Here is a 24,158-nt window from a genome sequence, read left to right as displayed (position 1 = left end):
GCTATCTTTATTACCATCAAATTGCGACGATTACATGTTGCCAAGTTTGATCCGCGACATGGGCCAATAAGCATAACATATGGATGATAGCTATATGCCCGAATTTACATTCGCAGCTATATCTGGGCCAGACTACTCGTTTCTGGCTTTTATCCATGCCATAATGCCATGTCGTCGTCGTCAGCAGCATTGTCCCAACTGGTACCCGCCTCCCATCATGACGGAATGATCGTCCCCGAGGGCAACGCGTGGACGCCGTACCGCAAGAGCGATCCCACACAGGCAAAGATGGGATTATGGTTTTACAGAGTTGAATCTGCGCAATCTTTGCCCACTGTGAGGCGGCGAAAAGCTTTGCGCTAATTTAACTCCAAGCAAGGGGAAAGTGTACAGGGATGTTGATTGATGTCATGCAGTACTTGTGCTCTTGGCACGATGGTTATTCGCGTTTGACCTTTTTACCGATAATCGCAAAACACAGCGCATGTTCTAGAAAGCGTTCAGCCTCTCAGCCTATGCATCCCGATTATCCGGTCATACGCCACGACCGAAAGTGTCTGTCAAGCGATATGCGCTTGGACACCATGTACTATGACACGTTGCGTTGCATGTAGCACGCGCGAGGTACGAACACTCGTACTTTACTTGACAACAATAAAGCCAACACCGTTGCGAGCCTCTTGACAGGCTTTTGAAAGAGCCTGCACCTCCGTATCCGTCCATTTGACGCTGAGGTTGTCCCAATTCTTGGTAGCGTATTCGCGGCGATACTGCTGTTGCATTGCTTGCAAGCGACGGATTTCTCGAGGGTCGCCTGTCCCACTGTACACAATGAAGGCCGTGCAGCGTGGCAAAGCGTCGTATATCTGCCCGATACGTTCAATGGTCTTGGAGACGGCATCGCCGAGCTCAGGTCCGTGAACTTCAACATCTGTATCCTCGCCGTCCTTCAGAAGACCCAGTCGTTGCAGGGCGTTCTGTCGAATGAGCTCAACGTCGGCCGTCTTCGCATCGTCCCACCAGCCTCTTGCAAGTTCCAACTCGCGCAGACGTCCCCAGACAAAGTCGATCTTGTCAGTAGTGCCATCCTTGCCTTCAGCTTGGCCCTTTACTGTGCGCTCAATGGCTTCCACTACCTCTGCATCCGTCTTGCAGCCTATGGAAACTTGAGCTTGGCCACCATGGCCTCTGTTCGGGTCGCCCCAGTCGATGACAGCTCCGGCGCGATGCGCGTCGTTTGATTTTGGTCGTACAGAGCGATCCATTCTCTTGAAAATAGACTCCGCGTTTGTGTCGCCCGATCCCCAGCGCGGGCCCTTTTCACACTTTTGTTTGACCAGATCCAGACATGTCCGAGCATCTTCCACACTGTCGTGACCTGCTGAGCCCTTTTGCACTTCGCGCTTGAGATATTTCTGCGCAAGCCACTTCAGCGACTGCTTGTATGGTGGCCCACGGGGGTGTGGGTAGAGGATACCCGTGTCGATGATGAAGGGGTGGGTCAGCTTGAGTGCGTTGAGATCAGAGTTTAGCGAATGTCCCACAAGGATTGTACGCGGTGTGATGAGTTCCAATAGCTCCTTCTGTATGTCCGCTAGAGTGGTTGTGACGTCCTGGAGCATGGCCGCTGTAATACCGGACCATTGGGTCAGGTAGTCCTTGATGGCGACATCTGGCTTGACAAGCTTATCGAGGGCCGTAGTGCCGTCCCAGTTCAATAGGCTGATGCGAGTGAGTACAAGCTGGTCATTCTCAGCTTTGCACATCTCACAGTCGACGGATATAATGTGTCTTCCAGCAGTTAGACTGCCTTGTTCAATCTCCATCTCAGGTACTTCTGCATCTTCCAAAGTAGCGATATTGGTGTCGACCCAACCATCATCGGCAGTCTGATGAGCAAGCCTCCTTCTTTCGTGATTGGCCTCCTTGGATTCCGAAGTGGTGAACATTGCTGGATGTAGCACGTATTCGTTCTCTTGCTGTTCCATTAGACTAGCGATGTATTTGGTGATGCGCGTACGCCTGTTTTCCCAATTCTTTGAGTTCTGCGGCAAGGGGCCTTTGTGGTTCCCTGTCTTCTTCATCTGCTTCTCTTCTTGCGTCTTGGGTATTTGTGAGGTCAGCATGGTATGAATGGGCGAATGCACCCTCATGTATTGGTTGTTGCGATGTTCGCCTATAGCCTTGATGGGCCAGACATGCTCAAAAATATCAGCGAGAGGTTTCAGCGATGCAGGTAGTTTTTCGGCCTTGAGACTAGCCGGATAGAAGTCATCACGCGAAATGTTCAGCCGCTTGGGCTTTGCATCCCTTGCATCCTTTACAGCCTTTGCAGCTGTTAGCGCAGCATCAGTCTGCGCGTCCGTTGTCTCTGCTCCAACAGAAGGTTCAGACTGAGACGCGGCGTCTAAAGCGACATCGCCGTTGAACATACCCAGATCCAATCCCGGAACCATAAGCATGACGACCTGTTGGATATTGGCACGGCTGCGTACAGAAACCCACTGCGGCGCATTACCATCGGCAAGCAAGTACAGCACCAGTGACTGGAGGTCTGTGATCTTCACGTGCGAATTCAGGCGGGCATGATGTGAATGCTCAATGGCTGGGTAGCTCCTTTGCAGCTTGCGCTCTTTCCTGCGCTCCTCCCTGGTCATGTTCTCGCTTGACTGCTCAGAGCCAGCTTTGTATGTGACGAACGGATTATCTGTGGAGGAAAGGCGATTTCCTAATTGGGTGTCTTTGCCTGCGAATGGGTTGTCGAGAGATGCATCTTGCTGCGGCGGTGGCGATCGTGCCTTGCGCTTGCCCTGCCCATCTGTGTCGCGCGAATGGCCAGGACTGCGAGCTGGCGAAGGCGAGTTCAAGGCGTGGCCCCCGTTGTGCTCAGAGTGTGATCCGCGTTCCTTCCGTCTCCTTTTCGAGCCGCTGACTACTGTCCAGCCCTCTTCGTCTCCGCCAGCCGTGGTGGTTGCCGCCTCGTCGGGTTGCGCTTCGCCGCGCATGTGCGCCAATGTCGCACCAAGTCCAACATCGGGAGGAGGTTGCTCGTCGCGAGCGCCGCGCTTTCGTTTCGCCATATCAGAGCTCATGCGACCTGCGTGAGTCGATGTGGTGGGCGCGAGGTGTTGGTGTGGAGAAGCTCAAGAAAATGTTCGGGGATCCGACGCATTGGATACGCGCTAGCCATGGCCCACATGTGGGAAGGTCAACTTCTGTCACTTTACACGACGCAGCAGTTCTACGATTGACACCATGAAATACTTCCATTCAATGTGACCATATGGCTCTAAGGTATCGATCCTCGAGGTCTTTGCTACACACTACACACCACACGTACCCCCTAACGTTATCACCGTCACAGCTGCGATCATACATGAACGACATCGAGGCATCACGACAACATGCAACTAGACTTAGGCAACGATTCCAAACCACCTTAGAGTGTATAAGGTGCAAAATTTTGCAAGAAGCATGAGATGGTCGCTTCCGGATACACAGCTAGACTAAGCTTGCAAATCCAGCAGTGTGGTGTATGCAGAGTGTCTTTTGCAGTTCATCGAGAGTAGAGAGGGTGAACGGTGAAGTGAACCCAAAAGCATATATTCGATCGATGAAAGTGATGGGACCTCATGCCGACTCCGCGCGCACTACCATATTACCTCTTCTGTCGACTATACAAGACTTTCTCCTTAGACTCTACCTCGCCGTCAACCTCTGTGTTCTACTCCAACACGATCCAATGGCGAATATGCTGACCAAAGACCATTTCGTTCAAAGATTAGAGCGGCTCAAGTGTAGCATCTGTCTGGACGACTACAGTACCGAGTAAGCGGCATTGACTGATCCTTACTATCACAACACACTAACTTGGATGCCCTCCATTAGGCACGTCCCTGTGCAACTTCTGTGTGGTCACATCTTCGGAGACCACTGCATCATCAAGCAAGTCGAGGCTGAAATGCCAAACAACAATCGATGTCCACTTTGCCGTCAAGAGCTTTTCCAACAAGAGACTACACCTGTATATGACAGCGACGAGCCGGAATTTGACGATGCCGATGACGAAAACGAGGAGGAGGAATGGGAGTTCGATGAAGAGAGGTATCAGGAGACCCTTGCTGGGCTTCTTCATGACAGTGAGCCAGGTACGGCACACTTCGTCTCCTCAGAGCTCAACATGCTTGCGGACCCAGGGGGGGGCGGACAAATGGTCTAGCACCCAGTGCACTCCGTGCCGAGACCATCGCCACAACAAGAAGGGAGCGCCTGAATTGCCGGCGGGAGTTCAGAGAGCACGCTGATCAGAGGCAAGATATGGGTAGGGCAACGGTCCCGAAGTTGCCCGGACGTACACGGACCTACAATCAGATTGAAGCATCTGGCGTAGAAACGGATGCAGACTGGTCAGGATCTGAGTATGAGCCAGAGGAGGACAACGATACGGCCGATGAATGTGAGGAGTAACTTGGTGTCGATGTAGATACCAGGGTACAGTTTTGTATGGCACCCAACTTGAGCTAGAAGATACGTAGTAGCCAGGATGACCTTTTGCGAGGTATTTACTGGGTTCCAAGAGCGTTGTAGCCTCCACGGCTTTCGATGTGATAGCGTGCGGAGAGTATGCCAGCCCTGTCATCAACATCTGCCGAATCTGCTATCTTTGTGAATTTAGCCGGAAGGTTGTGTAACATTGCATCGACGCACGTCAGCATCTTCATTGTCCTAATTCATCGGTCTGTATCGCTATTCTTTCTATAGTTTCCCTCTCCTGCTATCGACCGCCTCCCTAAGCTTCTTGATAACATCACCGGGGTCCGAAGCGCCGAATACAGCACTGCCAGCAACAATGACATTAGCGCCAGCGTCGGCAGCTTGATCAATAGTCTTTTCGCTTAGGCCTCCGTCGACCTCGATCTGTAGCTCTGGGTACTTTTGCCGAAGCGCGGTGACTTTGGGAAGCTCCGACGCCATGAATGACTGACCACCAAAGCCAGGCTCTACAGTCATAATCAATATCATCTGTTAACGTTAGCATTGAATATTTACCAGAAGTGACGTGGCCGGGTGTGGGCCGTGAATATTGAGGTTATTGATCCTACGGGAACAGCCAGCGGCGTGGGCGGGTAGGTGCCGATGTGCAACATTGGGAACGGCTGAATTGGCAGGTGGCCAATGGACGGACAGTCGGTTGGGCAGCATGCGGCAGGCTTCTCGAAAGAACGCACAGGGCGAGACTGATTGACAGTGGGCTTACGCAGGCCGGTATGCCTAAGCGCCGCCAGCGCGTGCCGCCCACGCCCCAACAGGGTCAGCCCTAACCAGCCTCGCTTTGCTCGACCACTTCCAAGGCCTCTCTAACCACCATATAGCGCGTGCGGCCCTTTCGTGATATCGATTGTGGTGATGGAAAGCATGGCAGTGCAGGGGTGATGAACTCACATCCGGGACCTCGTCCTTGTTTGGGTTCTCTAGTATCTCCCACAGCACATCGACTGGTGTGCTCGGCTTGATTGCAATGCCAGCCTGCATGCCCTCGCCATGTATGAACTTGACCAGCTCTTTGGGCGATGTCTTCTGGTCCGACTTCCCACTAGGTGAGTCTGCCGCGGTTGACGAGACGGCGGCTTCGTAGTGGAAGCAGTACAGGTCACAGCCAGCCTTCTTGAAGTCGCGCACCCATCGCTTGGGCTCGGCGATCATCATGTGACAGTCGAACGTTCCCTTGCCATGTGCGGTAGTCGGTCGGTCGACGTGTGAGCGGATCTTGGTTACAACGGGCGCGCCAAAGGTCATGTTGGGCACAAAGTGGCCGTCCATGATGTCGACCTGCACGTGTCAGTCGCGTGCTCTACAGCCCGAAACTCAGCATCGCGTACATGGAGCCAGTCGGCGCCTTGGGAGATTGTGTCTGAACAGGCCTTGCCCAGCGCTCCGAAGTCTGCCGAAAGAATCGACGGCGCGATGATGGCAGGCGGTGACATGACGGGCGGTTCTAGTGCGGTTTCGGTCTGTATAGATGTTCTGGAGAAGCGCCAATGGGAGGTATTGGGTGATTGTGGAAATTGCTAGTGTGATGGAGCTCACGATAGCTTTTTGGTGTTGATGGCATCAGCGTCACGCCTGCCCCTCCATCCATGCCCCGCTGCAGGGCTTGGCACGCCTCACCTCCGTTCTTGTTCATGCGCACCTCGCAGCTCACCACCTCACGTTTCGAATCAACAATGTTTGCTGAACGGGGCCGTCAATGCTCTAAATCGACTGAAACCTACACTATTGTTATATCACGGTGATCGGCAACCGCGTGGCTGGTCGCGTGTCCGTACTGCCGAGATGGCTGCGATGGGTCTCGGCACCTTGTCCTGTCTTTCCATCTCACATGGCACGGGATGACTACATGACAGCCTTGGGAACAGCCACAACCACCGCCTCGCGTCCAACTCAAGACCGTGAGACAATATCCAGCCCCGCAGCAAGAATCGATTTCGACGAGGCGCTATTGGGCGAGTATGCTGTCCAACGCCGCTGCGGCTCGTCATTGGACAGGCATGCAGAACGCGAGGGCTCCAAATAGCACAGCCCGGCGCTTACACACCAAACACCCAACCACGCCGTGCAGCGCAACGCTTCTCTAGCCCAAAGTTTCTAGCGCATGGTATTGACCTTGCTCACCATAAACTTACATTGGCCAATCATGCCGTGCTCACCCTCTTTGCCATGTCGTGGCCGACCTTGAGCCGCTACTGCCTCTCCACCCAGACTCGGCCCTCTATGCGAGTGGACGGCCAACTGGCAGTGTAGCTCGGACGAATGCCACAGTAACACTAGCCCACAGTCACTCGACGAGTAGGCGTCTACGCGCGATATATCCTCTGATCATCGCGCTCGCGCCGCATCTACTCTCTTTTGCCATTCACTTCTAGTCCTCTTCCGAGCCCCTTCTTCCGCGAAGTCTTCGTTGATCGAAGCAATTCCATTTTTACCAGTAAGCTGTTGACCAGCGCAATTTTGGGCTATAGCTCATCTTAATATCGCCTCTATTCGGTCCCCTGTACTTCTGTATTTGGACCCCTACCACCCTCGCCGCATTCCCGCCTACTCGGATTTTCATAGGTATCTTTAGTAATACTAGCACAAGGCGGTGCTCACGTCACTGCAATATACAACATGCCTGAGATGTTGGAGCCGGCAGTATACCATCCTGCAACCTTCGGCCCCACGGCCAACTCTCATCAAGCCATGTCTCCGCTGGATCAGAGACAGGCACTTAATACCACCGAGGACGAGTCCTCAATTCCCACCTACTATTTTGCCGCAAGATACTCGACCTCCTCGATATACCTACCCAGTCCCGCATCACCATCCAGTGTTGACGACGACTTCCCTACCCCCAAGGCACGCTTATTCGACATGACCCCGCAGCCGTCGCCACGCTTTCCTGTTCACTCGGCTACATATCCCCCAGTAAACCGGGCGAGTCGTGCTGACAGCGACTTCGACTCCCTCTACGACATTACCGACGATGAGGCTGAGGTACCTCTTCATGCATCCGCATCAGTCAAGAAGCTTGCGACCCAGCCTCGGCAGAGACGCTACCCATCCATCGTCATCCCTTCGCCATCCGCATGGCCAACCATTGAGAAGTTGAAGAGTGCAAACTCGGCGATGCCCGTTACTCCATCGCTGCTACTGACCCCATCGCGTCGTTTCCTTGAGATGATCGACTCTCACAACCTGCATGTGCCTGAGCGCTCAGCAGCCCCTTCCCTGGACGGCAGCCTCACATCAGAAGAGATGGACAAGCTCAGCTGCCCTGCCACCCCAGTCTCGCAACGTAGACGCGGATCCATATCCAGCGTCGACTCGTGGGGACCTGTGCAACTGGACCTGCAAGCCATGGAGACCCTTCAGCACCTCGGAAACTCGCCATCTGCTGAGCAGTACGAGGAACCAGAGCAACAGGAGTTTCAGACGGTTGAGGCTAGAGGCGAGATGCAAGAAGTCTCCCGACCAAGTCTCGGCTTGAGCATTCCTTCAACAGTATTCGGAAACGGTTCCTCTGGTAGCACGCCGATTTCCGCGCTCTCTGTTCCTTCCCCTGGTGGTTTCTTCTCATCGCTTCAATCAACTGCTCGTCACACCTGGAGCATTCCCAAGCGGGATGAATCGATCCCAAACACTTCGACTGCTGAGAGGTTCTACAACCTCCCGTGGGAGAAGGAGAGCCGAAGGAACACGTCCCCACACCCCGTGCCAGCTGTACCAGCTGTGCCAGTTCTCCCGGTACGAAACTCGACTCTTGCCGGATCCACTCTCGATGGACACGATGAGCCTCTGGCGACGTCGCGCCCAGTCCTCCTCAGCAGCCCAACCGATGAGAACGTAGAGATCAAGGAGATCAACCCTAGCAAGACCATTTTTCAGTACGACGAAAACTACAACGCCGGACTTCAAAAGGTTTCTACTGCCAACCTCGAGATGACCGGCCGGTGGTTGGAGGAGCAAGATGAGCTACAGACCGCTCTTCGCGATATGAGTGACATGACCTCTCCCAGCCTCTCCAGTGGCACTCACAGCCGCGGCAATTCGCTCGAGAAGACTGTAGTCAAGAAGTCGGTCAAGTTCGCTGATGAGCCGGCCAAGTCTCCAGTCAAGGAGTCGGCGGATGAGCCCATCACCACCTACGTCCAAGGCCTTGAGTACCTTCACTCTCGGTGCCAAAAGAAGGATACGTTCATCCACCGCCAGACTCGTGCTGAGGCTATGCACGTACAGCGACGCTGCAATCCTCTCGCACATCGCGATCAGCTCCTGGGAAAGTTCGAGCTTTGCCAGCCAGAGCGACCAGCGCCACCGCGACCTGTGTCCGAGTTCTTCGTCAATGACCCAACTGTACTGAAGGAGAGAATCGCGCGCGCACAGACGGAGCGTCAAGCGCTCGACCAGATGCTGCCTGTCCACTGGGTTCTGCAAGCTCAGAAGCAACTCAACGGTGGCAAGCTTCTCAGTAAACCTGCCGTGCGATGCATCACACGCGCTAGTACCCCACGCATCCTCGACGTTGGTGGTGTTGCTACCAACGATTGGGCGTGGGATGTTGCCTACGACTACCCATACGCTACAGTGACTACTGTCTACACTGCGGGTAACAACATGTCATCCAACGTCAAGGGTCCCGACAACCACAAGCACCTTACCGTTCCCAACCTATGGACTCTTCCCTTCCCCTCCGGTCACTTTGACGTTGTTTCGGCACGTACACTTTACGAGCTGCTCAAGACAAGCAAGCCTGTCGGCAAGTCATCGGACGAGTACGACTTGTGCTTGAAGGAGTGCTACCGTTGCCTCAAGCCCGGTGGTATTCTTGACTTCAGCCTCATGGATGCCGATGTTGTCCATGCTGGCCGCAACGCTCAGGCCATGGGTGTCGAGTTCGGCTTCAACCTCAAGACCCGCGGCTACGATGCGCAGCCTACCAAGACATTCCTCCCGCGCGTCTCCAAGGCGGGCTTCAAGGACGTACAAAGGGCGTGGATGCTCCTTCCCATGGGAAAGACCGCAGCGAACTGGAAAGACACACTCGCTGTTGGCGCCGAGCCAAAGCACCAAGAGCGTCGCATCACAGAAGACGGCGAGATTGAGCTTGAGGACGCCCCGGTCTTTGGCACCACCATGGACGCGGCAATGTTGACGGGCGTAGTTGGAAGCTGGGCATGGGAGAGGTGGCTGCTCAGGTTGCAAATGGAGATGGGCAAGGATGAGGAGAAGCTATTGGAGGGAGTTGTCAACGTGCTAGAGGAGGGCGCACAAGGCCACGCTGGATGGAGGACTTTGTCCGGCTGGGCGAGGAAGTAATGGTAACAGGATTGACCATGATTTGATACGGTTACGATGGCTTTGGGTAGACGGTGTTGGATAGGCTGAATTGGACTGGACTAGGTTGATACCACAATAGCGAATTTCTTTTGTAGATGAATTGAAGACATTGTCTATCATATTTGATTGTCTATGCATATCAACTTGATGGTGATGCTGAAGTGAGAGACATGGTGAGGCGGCAGATCAGCCTCGCTCGTAGCGGCGCGAACCCCACGCGGTCCATGCGCAGCGCATAACCTCGTCACTGTGCCATATGCACCACAAGTCGCGACCACTCCACCCAACTTGAGCTTAGCTGTATCCTCGATTTCTCTACCCCGACCTTTCTCCTCACATATACATAATGCTCTTCTTCAGGTTAGTTCCCGGTCCCCGTCGACAATGACGCAACAGCGACTGACAGCGCAATAGCTTCTTCAAAACCCTCGTCGAGCACGAAATCACCGTCGAACTCAAGAACGAAGTCCAGATCCGCGGAACACTCAAGAGTGTGGACCAGTACCTGAATATTAAGCTGGACAATGCAGAGGCGGTGGATGAGCTCAAGTGGCCGCATTTGGTACGTTTGTGCATCGCGCCTCTCCCTTGCGTACGGACCAGACAGCGTACCAGAGAGAAGGCGATATGAATTGTTGGAAGGGGACGGATGCTAAATTTACAATAGTGCTCGACAAAAGACATGTTCATTCGCGGTTCCGTCGTCCGATACGTACACCTTCCCTCCGGCGCTGTCGACACCGCATTGCTCGAGGACGCGACAAGGCGAGAGGCCGAGGCGGCGAAGAATAAGGCGAAATGAGAAAGAAAAGATATCGGGTGCTAGGATAACACGCGATGAAGCGACCGTTCGTGCGGCAGCATGAGGAAGACAAAAGGAGCATGGGCAGACGCAATGTGATATGACAACCCACGGCATATAAGAGCGCGGCCAAGCGCAAGAGCTGGACGTTTCAACAGGGAGCGAGTGTAAAGTGCGCAAGCACGAAGGGTGCCTGCAGAGCTGGTGATATGAATATACCCTTGAGGAGTGCGAGGTGATGTGCTCGCCCGTTATTGTGCTCGCTCTGTTTTTCTACCCTCTGTTCGATCTATCTATCTGCCCTGCTTCGTTTCTGCCCTAGCCCACGGGGTACTGAAGTTGCCCATTCAGGCCCACACCTGCCATGGTCATCGAATTCAACTTGCTCTACATACGTGCGTTCCTTCTCCAATTTGCCTACCCACATCTATGGCATCATCTTGACTCTCAGATCACGAACCAACCTGCTGTTTTGTTGTCCACATCGTTTCACCTGTAATTTTTCTCTCGTACAGTCTCTACGTTCAGGAGACGGGGCCGCACATATATCCCGTCCCCTTTCACTTTCACCCGCAGCAAACGGAACACTTCGTGTAGAAATCGCGCTCACCTATATCCACTCCACTGGAAAATTACGCGTCTCTATGCCCCGTCCACCCCCAGATAACACCAACGTCGCAACCGCTCCTCCGCCGGTTGACGACGTCCTCACGCACACTCCAACGAGACCGAGATCAAAATCAATACCTTCAAGACGAGATACTGCGCATCGAATTCACTCACTCAACAAAGCGACAACCCCCTCAACAACCATGGCGCCCGTTTCTTACCCATCTTCAACTCGCCCAGCCACCCCAGCGCCCTATCCGCTTACTCGCTCCGCACTCAAAGCTTCGTCCTTCCAACCCCTCTCCCCAGCAGCCATCGGCCTCATATGCGGTGTCGGTATCTTTGGCATTCTCATCTACATCATCTGCGCCATTCTATATTTCCGCAGCAAACCAATCAGCCTGTGGGGACTGATGCACAAGGGCACGCACACTGACGAAGAGAACGGTGCGGATGGTAGGAATGGCGTAATATCGATGTGGGAGCGAGATGTACCGCTGTATGATCGAAGCGGTATCACGACGACGGCCAATTCGGCGTTTGGTGATACGTATTCTTCTGGGGGTATCGCGGTGAATGCGGGGCTTGAGAGGGAGATATTGGAAATTCTTAAGGCGCAGGCGGAAGTTAGGGCTATGTCGAGGGTGGTGGGGAGGTATTGAGGGAGTGGAGAGGGGATTGAGGGAGGGTGGTGGGCGACGAGGAGAGGATACAAGATGTGGGAGCCGAGTGTGGAGTCGGTTGTATCATAGGGGATCTGCTGGGGTGGTTGAGGTGTGTGTTTCCACAGCGCTACGTGGTGGATTTGACGGACAGGGACTAACGTCGTGCTTTGATGTGTGCTCCTCTAATATTGAAAAGTTTCTGCTTGCTTCTTTTTGTACTTGCGGCATCTGCTAGATAATAATCGTAACGCCATGAGATGACGGACATGGGGCAAGTAGTCAGTATCAGGCGGTATATCCCGATTTTATCTACAATGTCTCTTCATGATCATGTCTAGAAAACCATTTGTCCATTTCCAACCCCGTCCATTACCTAAGCCCAAGGATCTTCCCTCACAACCTCCTCAATGGTCTCTTTCCTACCCCCAAGCATCTCCTTCCTCTTCGGTTTGAACTTCGTCATCAACCGCTTCCTCAGCGACTTCTCATTCCGCCTCTCATTCTTCTCCTTAACAAGCTTCGGCCTCACTGTCTTCACATCTTCATCAGACGAGGAAGAACTCCAATGAAGAGTCGGCGCAGTGTTGACGCGCCATGCCTGAATGCGCTCTTCGCGCATGGATGAGACATTACGTTTCTTGCGCAGAACGTTCCTGGTGTGCGATAGTGTCGGCTGTGGGTCCTCAGATGAAGATTGAAGCAGAGAAGTCGCAGCCGTGGTAGTGAGAACGAGTGTTGCGACGAATATGAGCGCTGCTTTGGCGACTATGCTTAGGCCGCGCTCATTGTGCGAAGTGAAGAGTATGGTGAGGAAGCGGGTGATGATGAGGGAGAGGAGCATGCATGGGAGTATGAGCCATACGGATGGCTGGGGTTGCGACATGGTGGTGGGGGAAGTGATGTATCTGTGCACGGTAACAAAGCACCTTGAACGATAGTAGGATTTTGAGAAGGCTGATAAGCTTAAGGGTCACTGGGTTTCTCATGGGGGTTGATAGAGATCTTGTTGGGCGGAGCTAATGGCGGGAGTGTTTGGCTTCTGGTCCATTCACTTCTTACTATCGATAGATCATTCGTCTAACTTAACATCTCAGGAATGAAAAATGCTCAAATACTTTTCGTAGACTGCTATCTCTCCTCACATTTTTGTTTCGAAATTCTTTACAATTGAACAATTTACTCTTTCAAACTGTCCATTCGCATCCATCGCATCTGTTCCATCTGTTACTTCGCATCCGTTCATTTCCAGGCCTTCTTTCTTTCTGCTAAGCGCCATGCGTACATCATCTTGTCGCTAGGTGGAGTAGAGGTGCTGTTCCCGTCTGTCTCGAGGCCTGCCTCAAGTCTGGAAGGGGACACGTCTGTGACCCTGGAAAATTTGCCATACGATGTATGAGAAGTGCGCCACAATTATACTATGGATCAACCAGTTGAGGATTCCAGCTAGAGCTGATACGACCATATCGAGATTTTGGTTTTGCAAAAGAGTCGCGGGTGAGAAAGCTGCTTTTTACGGAGTTGTATAGGAAGACTACACTGTGAATTATCGGCTGTGATTACACCAAAGCGGTATTATGGAGCATACAGCGATTGCCTGTAAACCAGAAATTGCTGAGCTGAAGTGAGTGCAGCGGCAATTGCAAACACTTTGCGCCTGCACACTATTAAAGTCGTCGTTTACTTCTTCGTACCTAGACAGATTAGGACAAAACTCACACCATCACGTCTCTACCCAAACAGCCGTGCAAACCTCTCACCAGTACTATCATGGAACTCCACATACCGATCACTATCTCGCACAAACTGCTCGCTCTTTCAGCTTCCATCGCAATCGCCACGCTAAACTGTGCCAGTCTCGCAAAAGTCTCACACATCGTCATCTTTCTCGCGAGCGCAGCTCTATATGTCCTTCGTTCACTCTACGAATACGCACAAATCTGGGAGTTGCAAAGACAAACAGAGGAGCTGAGGGCAAAGACCAGACGTTACAGAGCGCAGAGGATCGCATTGGAAATCGCAATAGAGGAATTGTATGACGGATTTGACGACTTGGATAACGAGGCGAAGATTTTGGTGATGGAAGATAAGATCAAGATGCTGCAGGACTTTGCGGATAGGACTGGAATATTGGAGGACTAGGAAGGGCAGTTGGGAAGAGGGGTTCGAGGTGGGAGACGGGGCGCAGAGACGTCATATTATTCACGGAGCAGGTTTTCATAATGCCAGTTCAGATCTGTTCATGCTTTGCGTGGGCTGCATTCATTGCTATCTGCGCCTGGACGTATCACTTGAGCACCAGAAAGATATGTGGTATCATGAGCCAAGTGTACCTAAGAATTGCACACGCAATCTCAGACTGTTCATGAGGCTTCTATACATCTGTGTCTGCTCATAATCCTGCTCGCCTCAAACCTCCAAGGCTGCGGTATGTGCTCGCGGCTAAATCACCCGGATGTTACTGTGAAGACGCCCCATCCTCTGTACCCATTCGGGCCAGCTCCGCCATCGAAACTTGTTTCCCTCCATCAGCGATGCACCTGTGGTGAGGTCGGAATTGACTTTGTGTACGACATTAGCCTGCAGGAACATGCTATATCCAACACGACGCTAGTGATCGACGCAGGGATATGACACGCGCCGCATGCATACGCGGTTTGCATATTGCGGGACAACATCAATATTGTGAACAGCCGGGGCCTTCCTCCTTGGGCGACTACTCATCACGGTGTGTCCGTCGGAGCGATGATGCCATGGTTCGTAGGAATACGGTGTACGGTGTGTGGGTGTGGCGGAAATGATGTCTTGGTATACGCGTTGTTCGAATGAGCCAATATCGGGGAACGGATATCGTGATTGGTTTCGGTTCAGGGAGACTAATCGCAAACGACACTACTCGCACGTAGAGAGCATCTTCTTCAGCACGCCCATCAGGGTGCCGTTCTCGAGGGCAGCGGCGACGCGCTCCTTGTCGCCCAGCTGCTTGTTGACCTGCTCATCGGTGCTGTGGGTGCCCTTCTTGATGCGGACATCGACGCGGAAGCGCGGAGGTAGTGCCTGTTCGAGACGGACGCGCACGCCCAGGCCGATGACGGTGGCCAGCGAGCAGTGGGTGATAGTCGGCGTGATCTCGACGACGACGGTACTGATGCTCGAGAGCGGTGAGGACGGGGGCAGAATGTGGATGTCTGGCAGGTTGACGACGGACAGCGAGCCGAGGGACAACGGGTGTTCAGGGTCGCAGATGGTGGAAATGAGGTCTGTCATGCGCGGGGTGAGCCAAACGTTAATCCCATCGAGGGCCAGCGGGCGCGCCTACCGTAGATTTCCTGCTCGTCAATGTCCTCACGTGCGTCGTCGCTGTCTGAGTCGCCTGCTGAGACGCTGTCGTCGAAGGGGTCGCTGAGGTAGTTGTAGCGCGGTATCAGGTTGTCAAAGAGGCCTGTCCCGCCGTCATCGCGCCTCTTTGCCGTCGAGTCGCTGCGGCGGGAAGGCAGATCCGAGGGATTCAGGATGGTCGGGTTGGCGTTGTCCTTGTCGAGCTCCATGGCGGCGGTTGGCAGGGGTTGCGGCGTCGTGGTGTGATGGTGGCGGAGGGAAGGAGCCGTCGTGGGCTCCTGCCTCTCCAGCAAATCTGCGAGGAAGGCGCGCCCGGGCCACCAGCGACCCCTCCTCGGTGTTCGTCATCTAGCATGTGCAAGCAGCCAGCCAGACGGTCGGAACATGTCACCCGCGGCTGCACCTTCACCCTCACCAGCACCCTCCACCACCGCCCGGCTGAGCCCCCCCGGCACCCTCGACGAATGCCTGGCCGCCTTACCAATTGCTCTGTAATGCCACAAATTTCCCGCAGATTATCCGCGACATACAGGGGACACTTGGGTGTGGGGTGCGCCGTTCACACACCACAGCAGCAGGGCACCCGTGTGTTTGACTAGTGTCTGCAGCTTCGTGTCATCCCATCACCAGCCGGGGTATACAGTTCGTCGACTCCTGCAATGGCGCCCATGCCGTTCTGCTCGGCCAGCCTCGGCAACCCCCAGTGCGCATCCAGAAGGTGAGAAGCAGCGCGGCTGGCGGAGGGTGGTGCTTGGGCTTCATTCTCATCGGCAGCCGACGCTTCCGGCTGATCCACCACACCGTCAACTCCCCAAGCTTCGCGCCGCCACGGTGATCGCGTTGACGACATGTTTATAACAAATCACTCCCGATAGCATTGTGGCCAGACGACATCTGTCGGCCCCTCCCGCACAGGTGCTGCCTTCATAACGGATGTGCTGCCTCATCCGGCGCACGACCAACCGCGCTGCTGGATTGTCCCTGCTTTGCCTTGCCGTGTTCCTGAGCTGCAGGGAGATCAACGGCAGTGATCAGCGCCAGATGAGGTCAGTATTCGTGTCGTCTTACCCACGCGCCACGGAAACCACTGCTTCTATCGACCTTCCATGTGTCGACGGTAGCCTGGCGCCAGCACCTGTCAGTCATCGCACCATCCCGCCCTGCTCCATACAGACAACCACTTGGCAACGCCCGTCGCGTCTCTGCGTGATCGAAGCTAGCAGTCGTGACCCGGCCGCGCCTTGACTGCCATCGCTATTATCATCATACCACCTGCGTCTTGACTAATCATTCAGCTGCCCCGTCGCCAGCCGCGCCAGACAGAGAGCGACCCGGCGCTGTGGTTAACAGATTGCAAAAGCCCTTAAGGAAAGGGATTTTCAACCCTAACTTTAGCTTTCCATGCAATCTTCGGTCGTTCTTCATGTCATGCAATCGCCAGTGGCGGACGAAAATACGATCCATGCACTGGATCGAAGCCTTCTCCAAGTCTTGTCAGCCATGTTTCGCTTCGCGGCCGCAATTTTCGTATTCGGCTCATGCAAAGCTATGCCGTCTGTCTGTGCATGCTACACATTCGAGAATCATGTTAGCCCAACTGAGGGTAGCCATCTCGAGTAATATTGTTTCATGCGGGCTACGCTGATGGTGATGCGTCTGCCGTTAGAACCTTGCATGCACATGGCCCTACCAAGCTTCCGTACGAATCAATTCGCCGATGTGTCGTGCTCAACCACACACACACACCGGTGCTGCCGTGGCCTCTGCCGCATGCGACGGGATCCCGTCTGCCCAACCCATGCAAAGTCTCGAGTGAACGTCGAGTCTGCGGCCATGGAGATGCCACCGATCAGAGCGGTACATCAACCAGGCCAAAGCGCGACGTCGAGTAGCGGACGCCTATCCTCATGCTGCGTCAAGCCAAGTCACTTCCGCGTCTATGTGGACAAGACTTGTTTCGCTTTAGCTCCTGGCAAGTCGTGCAGCGTCCTACCAGAGCCATCTTCGTGCCCCCTATCTAGCTAGCTATAGTCGTACACCTGCTGTATTATATGTCGGCTAAAGCATAATACTCGTCATCGAGGCTAGCAGCCGGAGATCACTTTCTAGAAGGCCCACCTGTCATTGCGGTGACACTGCCAGACCATGTCTCAAACATTCAGGCACCTAAGGCTGTGCGAGATGAGAAACTAGGTACGACTATGAACCGACTAAATGCACGCACAAGGTTTTCGACTCTGTCCAGCCCTATCACGGCCAGGACCGGGCTGCTGCAGTCTACTGGTCACGTCTGATCTTCTTTTTCTGGGCAATCCAGCAAATGCAGCCGCCACCAGAGCCTCGCGACAGGTTGCGTACGCGGTCCGCTGAAGGGTTTTACTTTGCCTTGCCGTCCAAGTCTGCTGAGTGAGAGCGCCGCCATGTACCACCGTCTTCTCAGCTGTCAGACTTTGCCCCCGCTGATTTTATAGCTATCGTTCCCGGCCCATGGCAGTGCTTCAAGGTCCACACTACCCGTCGTTCTACGTGTTACGATTCAGGCCATCTCCAACGGGCACCACAATCCCTGCTGCCCATTGCCTCACACCCCCACAGCACGGCAGTTCCCTGTGCCCGCAGCATCTTGGAAGCGGACGCTTGCACTCACGCGCGTGCAGCTTGGGCGCCCATACCAAAGGCGCTACTTGTGCAGCAGTGCGGCTCCTGGATCCTGCACGCTTAAGTCGCATATCGTCTACCCCTCGCCCGCCTATCGACCCCTTCATACACGGCCAACCGCCTAGGACCACAATACTCTCGACTTTCAGGAGATCCATACACTGCGACGCCACTATTACGCGCGTGAGCCACGCTGCGAGCCCGCTGCCAGTGCGTCTTCGAAACCCCGGTATGCCAGACATCGTCTCCACCTACCATCCCTATGCGCTTTCTGCCCTGATCTGCCGTATAACCTAACCACGCCGCGGTGTTGCGGAGATTTCCTTTGCGCTATAGCATTCTACAGTGCATCCTTTCTCGATTTCGCTTTCTTTGTGTTTAGTTCTGGCCATTCCGCGATTTCTTCCGTTCGCCGACCCTCTGGACATTCTGGACCGTCATCGCGCGCCGCTACCATTGGCTGCACACCAACCACCGCACACAACCTCATCAACTTAGTGGATAGCCGACAACCCCGCTGCTTGCATCCATTGCGCAACGCCTTGCGCTGTCACTCCGGATCGGCTCGTGGTAGCTATTAACGTTATGCCCCCGGAGACCACTGGACGGCCACTGCTGCCACAAACGGCGCAAATGCAGAGCTTCACCTTTGCGCCGCCCACGCTGGCACCGCGTGAAAACCAGCGCAGTGAGTCCACACACCGCTCTGCGTCCCGGAGGCCATGGCAACTGACAACGTCTCCAGATTATGTATTCGTAGACGAACATAATAGACACAAACGACTAAAAGGTGTGAAAGCACAGCAGGACTAACATTCAAGCGCTAATGCAAAGCAGTAATGAGAGCGTGCGAAGGATGTCGTAGACGCAAAATCAAGTGCGACGCGGCAACAACGAATGCATGGCCCTGCGCTGCTTGCATCCGTTTGAAGCTCAACTGCGTGCCGCCTACAGTCAGCTATGACAAGGACTACAACGGTTCGCAAACCTTTGACCTGGAGCCCAAACCACTGGAGTATGCTCCGGACCCATCTGCCCAACATGACTACCAACGTCACCCGTCCATGTCGCAGGCCATGTCTCACCAGATGCCGCCTTCTATGCCGACTACCCAAGGCATGTACCAATCTTCGCCCTACGTGGATCAACAGTCCCAGGAGTCGTGTCATTATCAACCCATGTCTCAACCCCAGGTCATCCAGCAGACCATGAGCTATGCGCCGCAGCATGGCTACTCACAACAATCAGCTGGTCCACCTGCGATCCTTACTCCACCGGAATCAGAACCGCATTGGCGAAGCGACTCTGTATCGAGTTTATCTGAGGCCCTGGGTGAACTCAAGATCGACCATACAGCTATTGGTGAGCTTCACGATATTTTGCTGTAACAATATCAAGCTAACCAGTCTAGCCCCATATATCACTAATATGAAGAAGGCGCTGGCGGAGACACCCGCACAAGAGGAGTACGAGGTCGTACTGCCAGCTTCCGTAAGCCTCGATCATACTGTCCGCATACCGCCGGAAATGATGCCTGATGACGATCGGGCCATGCATTATTTTGACTACTTTTTCGCCAACGTCCACCCATATTGCCCCGTTATCAACAAGGCCTACTTCTACCAGCAATGGCACAGCGCTCCGGACTCCATTTCTCCGCTCATGTTGGAGTCCATCTTTGCTTGTTCTTCGTTGATGCTGGGGGATGCAGAAGAGGGCAACAAATGGCTGGCCCTTGCCACGAGTCAGTCGCGTCTTGTATTTGCGAAAGATCATTGCTGACAAGATGCAGAGCACGAAGAGAGCTTCAAAGACGTGTCTCGCCTGAGTACGATGCAGGCGATGATACTATTACTCAAGGCCCGTGAAGCATCGCCAAAGCGAGGATATTTCTGGCGTTCTTGGATGGCGACTGTCAGCCTTGTGGCCATGGCCAAGGACCTTGAATTACACGAACACTTCGATACTCATCAGATGGGGAAATCATGCGGATCGACAGTACACGACTGTGTTGCCAAAACGAGAGTATGGCAGATGTGCATGGTCTTCGAGGTCATGATTGGCGGTCCTCAGGGTATGTTGGTCTTTGAGAATGTATTTGAAGATGCTGACTTCCATAGGACGCTACGACTTTGGTGTCACTACTGATACCGTAGACTTGGAGATGCCTAGACACATTGCAGGACAGGATCCCTCCGAGCTCCAAATTGCGCGTCAATTCGTACAATACGCTCGTATTGTTAAGAACGTTCACCACTCGGCCCTCGTGTATGGAAAACTCAGGAAGAAGAACCCGGACTGGGCACTGGATCCAGCTTTCGTTGGCCACAACACCGACTTCTCCCTCTGGTTACGAGAGCTTCCCGAGGATATGCAGATCGTCTACCCCCAGGATGGCTCTGCTCCTTGGATTCCATCCCATCAGCTGGCGAACATGCACGCCTACCACTGCTTGGCCATCATTATGCACTTCCGTCCGCAACTACATGCCGTATCAGAGTCGTATGATGGTATATGGAAGCAGCATATGCTCACATGCTACTCGGCCGCGAAAAATCTCTGCAAGCTTCAGGAGGCCATTCTCAAGACCTACGGCATGCCTGGATTACTTTGCATGATGCGAGGCATAAGCTTCCACATCTACGCTGTGTTGACCTGCACGATGCTGCACTTGGTATGTCACATACACTATGTGATGAGGCATCTGACTAACAGCCATAGGTTGCTGTGACATGTCCTGACCCAGATATCAACCACGATGCCAGGAACTTCTTTGTACGCCACATGCGCGTCCTGGAAACCATGTCTCCCTCGTTCCCGATGCCCGAGATGCAACAGCAAGTGAACAGCCTGCGTCAAGCGTTTTCGGCCGACTGCTCAAAAGCCTTTGAGTTGAAGCCGACATTCCCGTTCGGAAGCCCACAAGTAGCTCCACAAACAAGCCCTATGGGTCACCAGGGATCGTACCGACCTCGTCACCCGAGCCATCCCTCGCCCTTGGAACAACCAGGTCAGGTCAACTACCATGCACTCCCCATAACTCCACCAATTTCGGCATCCGACCGCGGTTCCAAGGCTGACTCTCCCGTAGCTCAGTCTTTGGTCATGATGGCGTCTGGTCACCGTGCAGCTCAGCCACCTTCTGGTATGCAAATGCCGGAGAACGCCCAATGGAACCCACAACGCATCTTTGAGTAGGTTCAATCATCATATTCTCATTGAAACATCAAACTAATACAACTCAGTCAATGGAATGTAGCCTTTGGTACGCCCCCTCCTACTAGCGCGTCCTCTCAGGCGTCTCCGCCGCTAAGACCCAATCCTCCAGGAACCAACTACGATATGCGGCCAACACAGGAGGCTATGCAACCGGGCTACCAAATGTCGAACACATCGCCCCAGGCCAGCAATGTTCATACAGTTCCAGGCCAGATGCCACCAGCATCGACATATGGAAACGCTGCACCCGTATACGTTACCCCTACAATGTGGCAGGAAGCAGTCGCCAGCTCTTTACCGGATGGGCTCAAGCGCAGGTGGGACGACAACACTTCCATGGGGGACCAGTCCATGTACAAACGCGCGCGTTGAGACACGATGTCAACCCCTGATCAAGATTACACTGCTTGTGCAATGCACTTTGCAGAAGCCCCAGTGAGCGGATGAGTCTGCAGAATGGCAAGCATATGTCCACTGTATCGTCTGACCTTGGCCATGGCGAAGATGACGGCATGATACGCTTCGGCGTCATTCGCACTGCTGTCCAAGCCATTCATCTGACGGATGGAGATGCACGCGCTTGGAAAGAGTCGATTGAGAACACGGTTCAGGTGTATCACTACCGCAAGAGGGAAACCCCCAGAAAGCGCTGCAACAAGCGCGCCTGTACAATACGCTGATCTTGCGATACCTGCAAGCACGACCGCAATGACGATTACGCGCCGCTAGCGATATCATCTAGCGATATCATCTAGCGATATCATCTAGCGAAAATACTATCACTGTAATGATACTCTGAGCAAAGACGCTGTGTCCTCACTATCGCAATGTATATTATGGACCTTCCTCATTCATAATGATACGGAGCACTGTACCCACTAATGGTGTGCCAGCCTACAAACGATAACCTCAACAATCAAGCCAATGTGTCCAGCCGCTCTATCAAACTTTCGAAGGCCCATTTGTTCCAAGGTACACTCTGGAGTTTCAACATTGGCATCTTGAAGTTACATCATAAGCGCACCAGGTATCCCCACTCAATCTATTCACCCTGCTTAAGTCCCACCGGTGCCGTCCGACACCATAGATTATACCAAAACGGAAAGTGATCGTTTTTCAACATACACGCGTCATATGCATCTTTCTTGAGATCACCACTCACAACCTTCCCAGCCACCAGGCTTTACTAATTCGATGAAGCCAGAGCGTTCAAACGGCCCGGTACAGCAAAAGCACCAATCGCGATCTCGCACGTGGGGTTTGCCCAACGTCCGTCTCGACCTTCCATCCTTCTACCCGCTGCTCGTACCGTCTGCAAAAAGCAGTTAGCCGTTGTTCCTGATCGTCGAGCAAGTCAATGCGATGCGACGTTGACGACGCTGATCTCGTAACAGTTTGGGTAACCGGACCGCACCATGCGTACAACTTTAGTGTGCAGATGCAACAGGGGCCCTTCAACCTGGTTTGTCAATACTATAGACAATAAATCGAACGGTCTTTTCAATCCGGGTTGCGCGGCTTCAAGGGTCAATATCGAGGCACAGGCACACGCCTACCCACCCGCCAGGCTGGAAAGATCCCGAGGTAAAAACCGCTCGAGCGTTTTCGTCCCCTGAACTTCTCGGCATGTGAAAAAATCAAGTCCACCTTGGAACGCACGGTCCACGCGCCGCAAACTACCCTGCAAACTTGGCTCGAATGGAACGCTTCTCATGATTGTGGAGAAGACGCTAGAGATCAATAGGATCTGACATGGGAGCGAAGGAAAGGGAAAAGCGTGGAAAAAACGTACGCTACTGCATCCTGTCACAAGGCGGCGGGCAATATGTAACGTGAACATGCAGTCTTTTGCATACCGCAGATACATCAAACCTTCTTTCACACTTTCTCTGCCGCGTGTGCGTGCTCTAGACAGCACTACTACACACACTTGACGGCACTTTCCAGCAAGCCACCACAACGACGATAGCAGACTAACACTAATACGGGCGGAAGAGTCGCCGACCACCAGAATCCCAGCAAACCGCCCCCTGACCCCTGGTTTCATCATAATGTTCCTCCAAGCGACTTACCCACAGTGCGTTTGTTCCCAATCCCAGTGTACGAACCCACACCGACACCCAGTTGCTGTCCCATGTGTCTTGGCCAAGCAAGTTTCCAACGTCTTTCTGCCTGACTAATGCATGCGACTTGTCGACTCGTTTGACGAGTCATGTTTTGCTACAATGCTAAAAAGTGGGATTGTACGAGGTCACTCACCGATCTGAACGATTGCGCGAGCGCGCGTTGTTTGATACGCATGCAATGCATTGATGATCAGCGTTCGGGAACAGGGTCGTGAGAACCAAGAGGGCAGGGGCAACGGGAGAAGAAGCGGGAGAATTGGTCGTTGGGGACTAGGAAAGGACCGGTTTGGCGACTACTGTGTATTGTTGCCATGTATTCTTCTCGGTCGGTCTACTCCGAGGCGGAGGCATGATAATTTTGGCACAGCCTCGTTTTCAAAATTATCATGATCAATGCCATGATTAAGCATTGCAATCTCCAATCACTGATGACAGCTATCTGAGGAAACCCACATACGAGCAAAACTCGCATTTCACTCCGCTTCATCATCTCCACTTTCGCCTTGCTGCGATATTTTACCTGCCGTCCGCCGATGTTACTCGGCAGGGCAGCCGAGAATTCTTAGCCTTGAAGATCTTCACAGACCAACCTCCCCCATTTTTGCAAATGATGTTCGATTCGGCTAAGCCATTACCCACACCGCATCGTCGTAGTATCCGCATTTCTGCCGCGCGCCGAAGACTATTCGAAACCACATACCACTTCCACGCGAGGCCACTATGAAACTTGGATGTGCTTTGTGATGGGGCAGTTGTGGGGTTGCGAGGGCGACTCGGACAAGGCATGTGGGAAAGGACCGAATAGAGTGGCATGTTGGTCGCGTGTTGAGTAGGATGTTAAGGCATATATTGGATGCCTGGTTGGTT

The 24,158-nt window shown here is 53.6% G+C and overlaps 11 protein-coding genes across 11 annotated transcripts; 6 read left to right on the top strand and 5 right to left on the bottom strand.

Annotated features, from left to right (window-relative positions):
• Positions 1-627: 627 nt before the first annotated feature.
• Positions 628-3,134, bottom strand: BKA58DRAFT_104131 (uncharacterized protein). The gene has a single exon (XM_046163796.1). It carries the CDS (start codon positions 3,090-3,092, stop codon positions 642-644), a length of 2,451 nt encoding a protein of 816 aa, XP_046029672.1. The 5' UTR covers positions 3,093-3,134; the 3' UTR covers positions 628-641.
• Positions 3,135-3,742: 608 nt separating this feature from the next.
• On the top strand, positions 3,743-4,219 carry BKA58DRAFT_436533 (uncharacterized protein; the record flags this gene model as incomplete). Its single annotated transcript, XM_046173419.1, has 2 exons — positions 3,743-3,828; positions 3,889-4,219. 2 exons carry the CDS (start codon positions 3,743-3,745, stop codon positions 4,217-4,219), a joined length of 417 nt encoding a protein of 138 aa, XP_046029671.1.
• Positions 4,220-4,755: 536 nt separating this feature from the next.
• On the bottom strand, positions 4,756-5,984 carry BKA58DRAFT_409233 (Ribulose-phosphate 3-epimerase-like protein; the record flags this gene model as incomplete). Its single annotated transcript, XM_046172136.1, has 3 exons — positions 4,756-5,022; positions 5,443-5,829; positions 5,880-5,984. The coding sequence occupies 3 exons, from the start codon at positions 5,982-5,984 to the stop codon at positions 4,756-4,758; spliced, it is 759 nt and encodes a 252-aa protein (XP_046029670.1).
• Positions 5,985-7,167: 1,183 nt separating this feature from the next.
• On the top strand, positions 7,168-9,855 carry BKA58DRAFT_398839 (verprolin; the record flags this gene model as incomplete). The annotated part of the gene is made up of 1 exon (XM_046171507.1): positions 7,168-9,855. One exon carries the CDS (start codon positions 7,168-7,170, stop codon positions 9,853-9,855), a length of 2,688 nt encoding a protein of 895 aa, XP_046029669.1.
• Positions 9,856-10,222: 367 nt separating this feature from the next.
• BKA58DRAFT_436530 (uncharacterized protein) lies at positions 10,223-10,678 on the top strand (the record flags this gene model as incomplete). Its single annotated transcript, XM_046173418.1, has 3 exons — positions 10,223-10,236; positions 10,291-10,438; positions 10,544-10,678. The coding sequence occupies 3 exons, from the start codon at positions 10,223-10,225 to the stop codon at positions 10,676-10,678; spliced, it is 297 nt and encodes a 98-aa protein (XP_046029668.1).
• A 266-nt stretch (positions 10,679-10,944) lies between these two features.
• Positions 10,945-11,949, top strand: BKA58DRAFT_453073 (uncharacterized protein; the record flags this gene model as incomplete). The annotated part of the gene is made up of 1 exon (XM_046174450.1): positions 10,945-11,949. A coding segment is annotated over one exon (1,005 nt), but the record flags the coding sequence as incomplete, so codon positions are not given.
• Positions 11,950-12,325: 376 nt separating this feature from the next.
• Positions 12,326-12,835, bottom strand: BKA58DRAFT_436528 (uncharacterized protein; the record flags this gene model as incomplete). The annotated part of the gene is made up of 1 exon (XM_046173417.1): positions 12,326-12,835. The coding sequence occupies one exon, from the start codon at positions 12,833-12,835 to the stop codon at positions 12,326-12,328; it is 510 nt and encodes a 169-aa protein (XP_046029666.1).
• Positions 12,836-13,317: 482 nt separating this feature from the next.
• On the top strand, positions 13,318-14,151 carry BKA58DRAFT_378061 (uncharacterized protein). Its single transcript, XM_046169668.1, has one exon. It carries the CDS (start codon positions 13,720-13,722, stop codon positions 14,089-14,091), a length of 372 nt encoding a protein of 123 aa, XP_046029665.1. The 5' UTR covers positions 13,318-13,719; the 3' UTR covers positions 14,092-14,151.
• Positions 14,152-14,712: 561 nt separating this feature from the next.
• BKA58DRAFT_103990 (uncharacterized protein) lies at positions 14,713-15,747 on the bottom strand. The gene is made up of 2 exons (XM_046163795.1): positions 15,269-15,747; positions 14,713-15,209 (listed from the first exon to the last, which is right to left on the bottom strand). The coding sequence occupies exons 1-2, from the start codon at positions 15,495-15,497 to the stop codon at positions 14,842-14,844; spliced, it is 597 nt and encodes a 198-aa protein (XP_046029664.1). The 5' UTR covers positions 15,498-15,747; the 3' UTR covers positions 14,713-14,841.
• Positions 15,748-18,579: 2,832 nt separating this feature from the next.
• Positions 18,580-21,946, top strand: BKA58DRAFT_453065 (uncharacterized protein; the record flags this gene model as incomplete). The annotated part of the gene is made up of 8 exons (XM_046174449.1): positions 18,580-18,634; positions 18,692-18,736; positions 18,781-19,308; positions 19,358-19,690; positions 19,739-20,020; positions 20,067-20,620; positions 20,668-21,140; positions 21,192-21,946. 8 exons carry the CDS (start codon positions 18,580-18,582, stop codon positions 21,535-21,537), a joined length of 2,616 nt encoding a protein of 871 aa, XP_046029663.1. The 3' UTR covers positions 21,538-21,946.
• A 494-nt stretch (positions 21,947-22,440) lies between these two features.
• On the bottom strand, positions 22,441-23,346 carry BKA58DRAFT_103928 (uncharacterized protein). The gene is made up of 2 exons (XM_046163794.1): positions 22,589-23,346; positions 22,441-22,477 (listed from the first exon to the last, which is right to left on the bottom strand). Exon 1 carries the CDS (start codon positions 23,213-23,215, stop codon positions 22,718-22,720), a length of 498 nt encoding a protein of 165 aa, XP_046029662.1. The 5' UTR covers positions 23,216-23,346; the 3' UTR covers positions 22,441-22,477; positions 22,589-22,717.
• Positions 23,347-24,158: the final 812 nt, after the last annotated feature.

The sequence above is a fragment of the Alternaria rosae genome, assembly GCF_020736505.1.
Source record: "Alternaria rosae strain MPI-PUGE-AT-0040 chromosome Unknown BKA58scaffold_2, whole genome shotgun sequence".
Lineage (NCBI taxonomy): Eukaryota > Fungi > Ascomycota > Dothideomycetes > Pleosporales > Pleosporaceae > Alternaria > Alternaria rosae.
The sequence above is the reverse complement of the archived record's forward strand: the minus strand, read 5'-3'. Positions and strand labels throughout refer to the sequence as shown.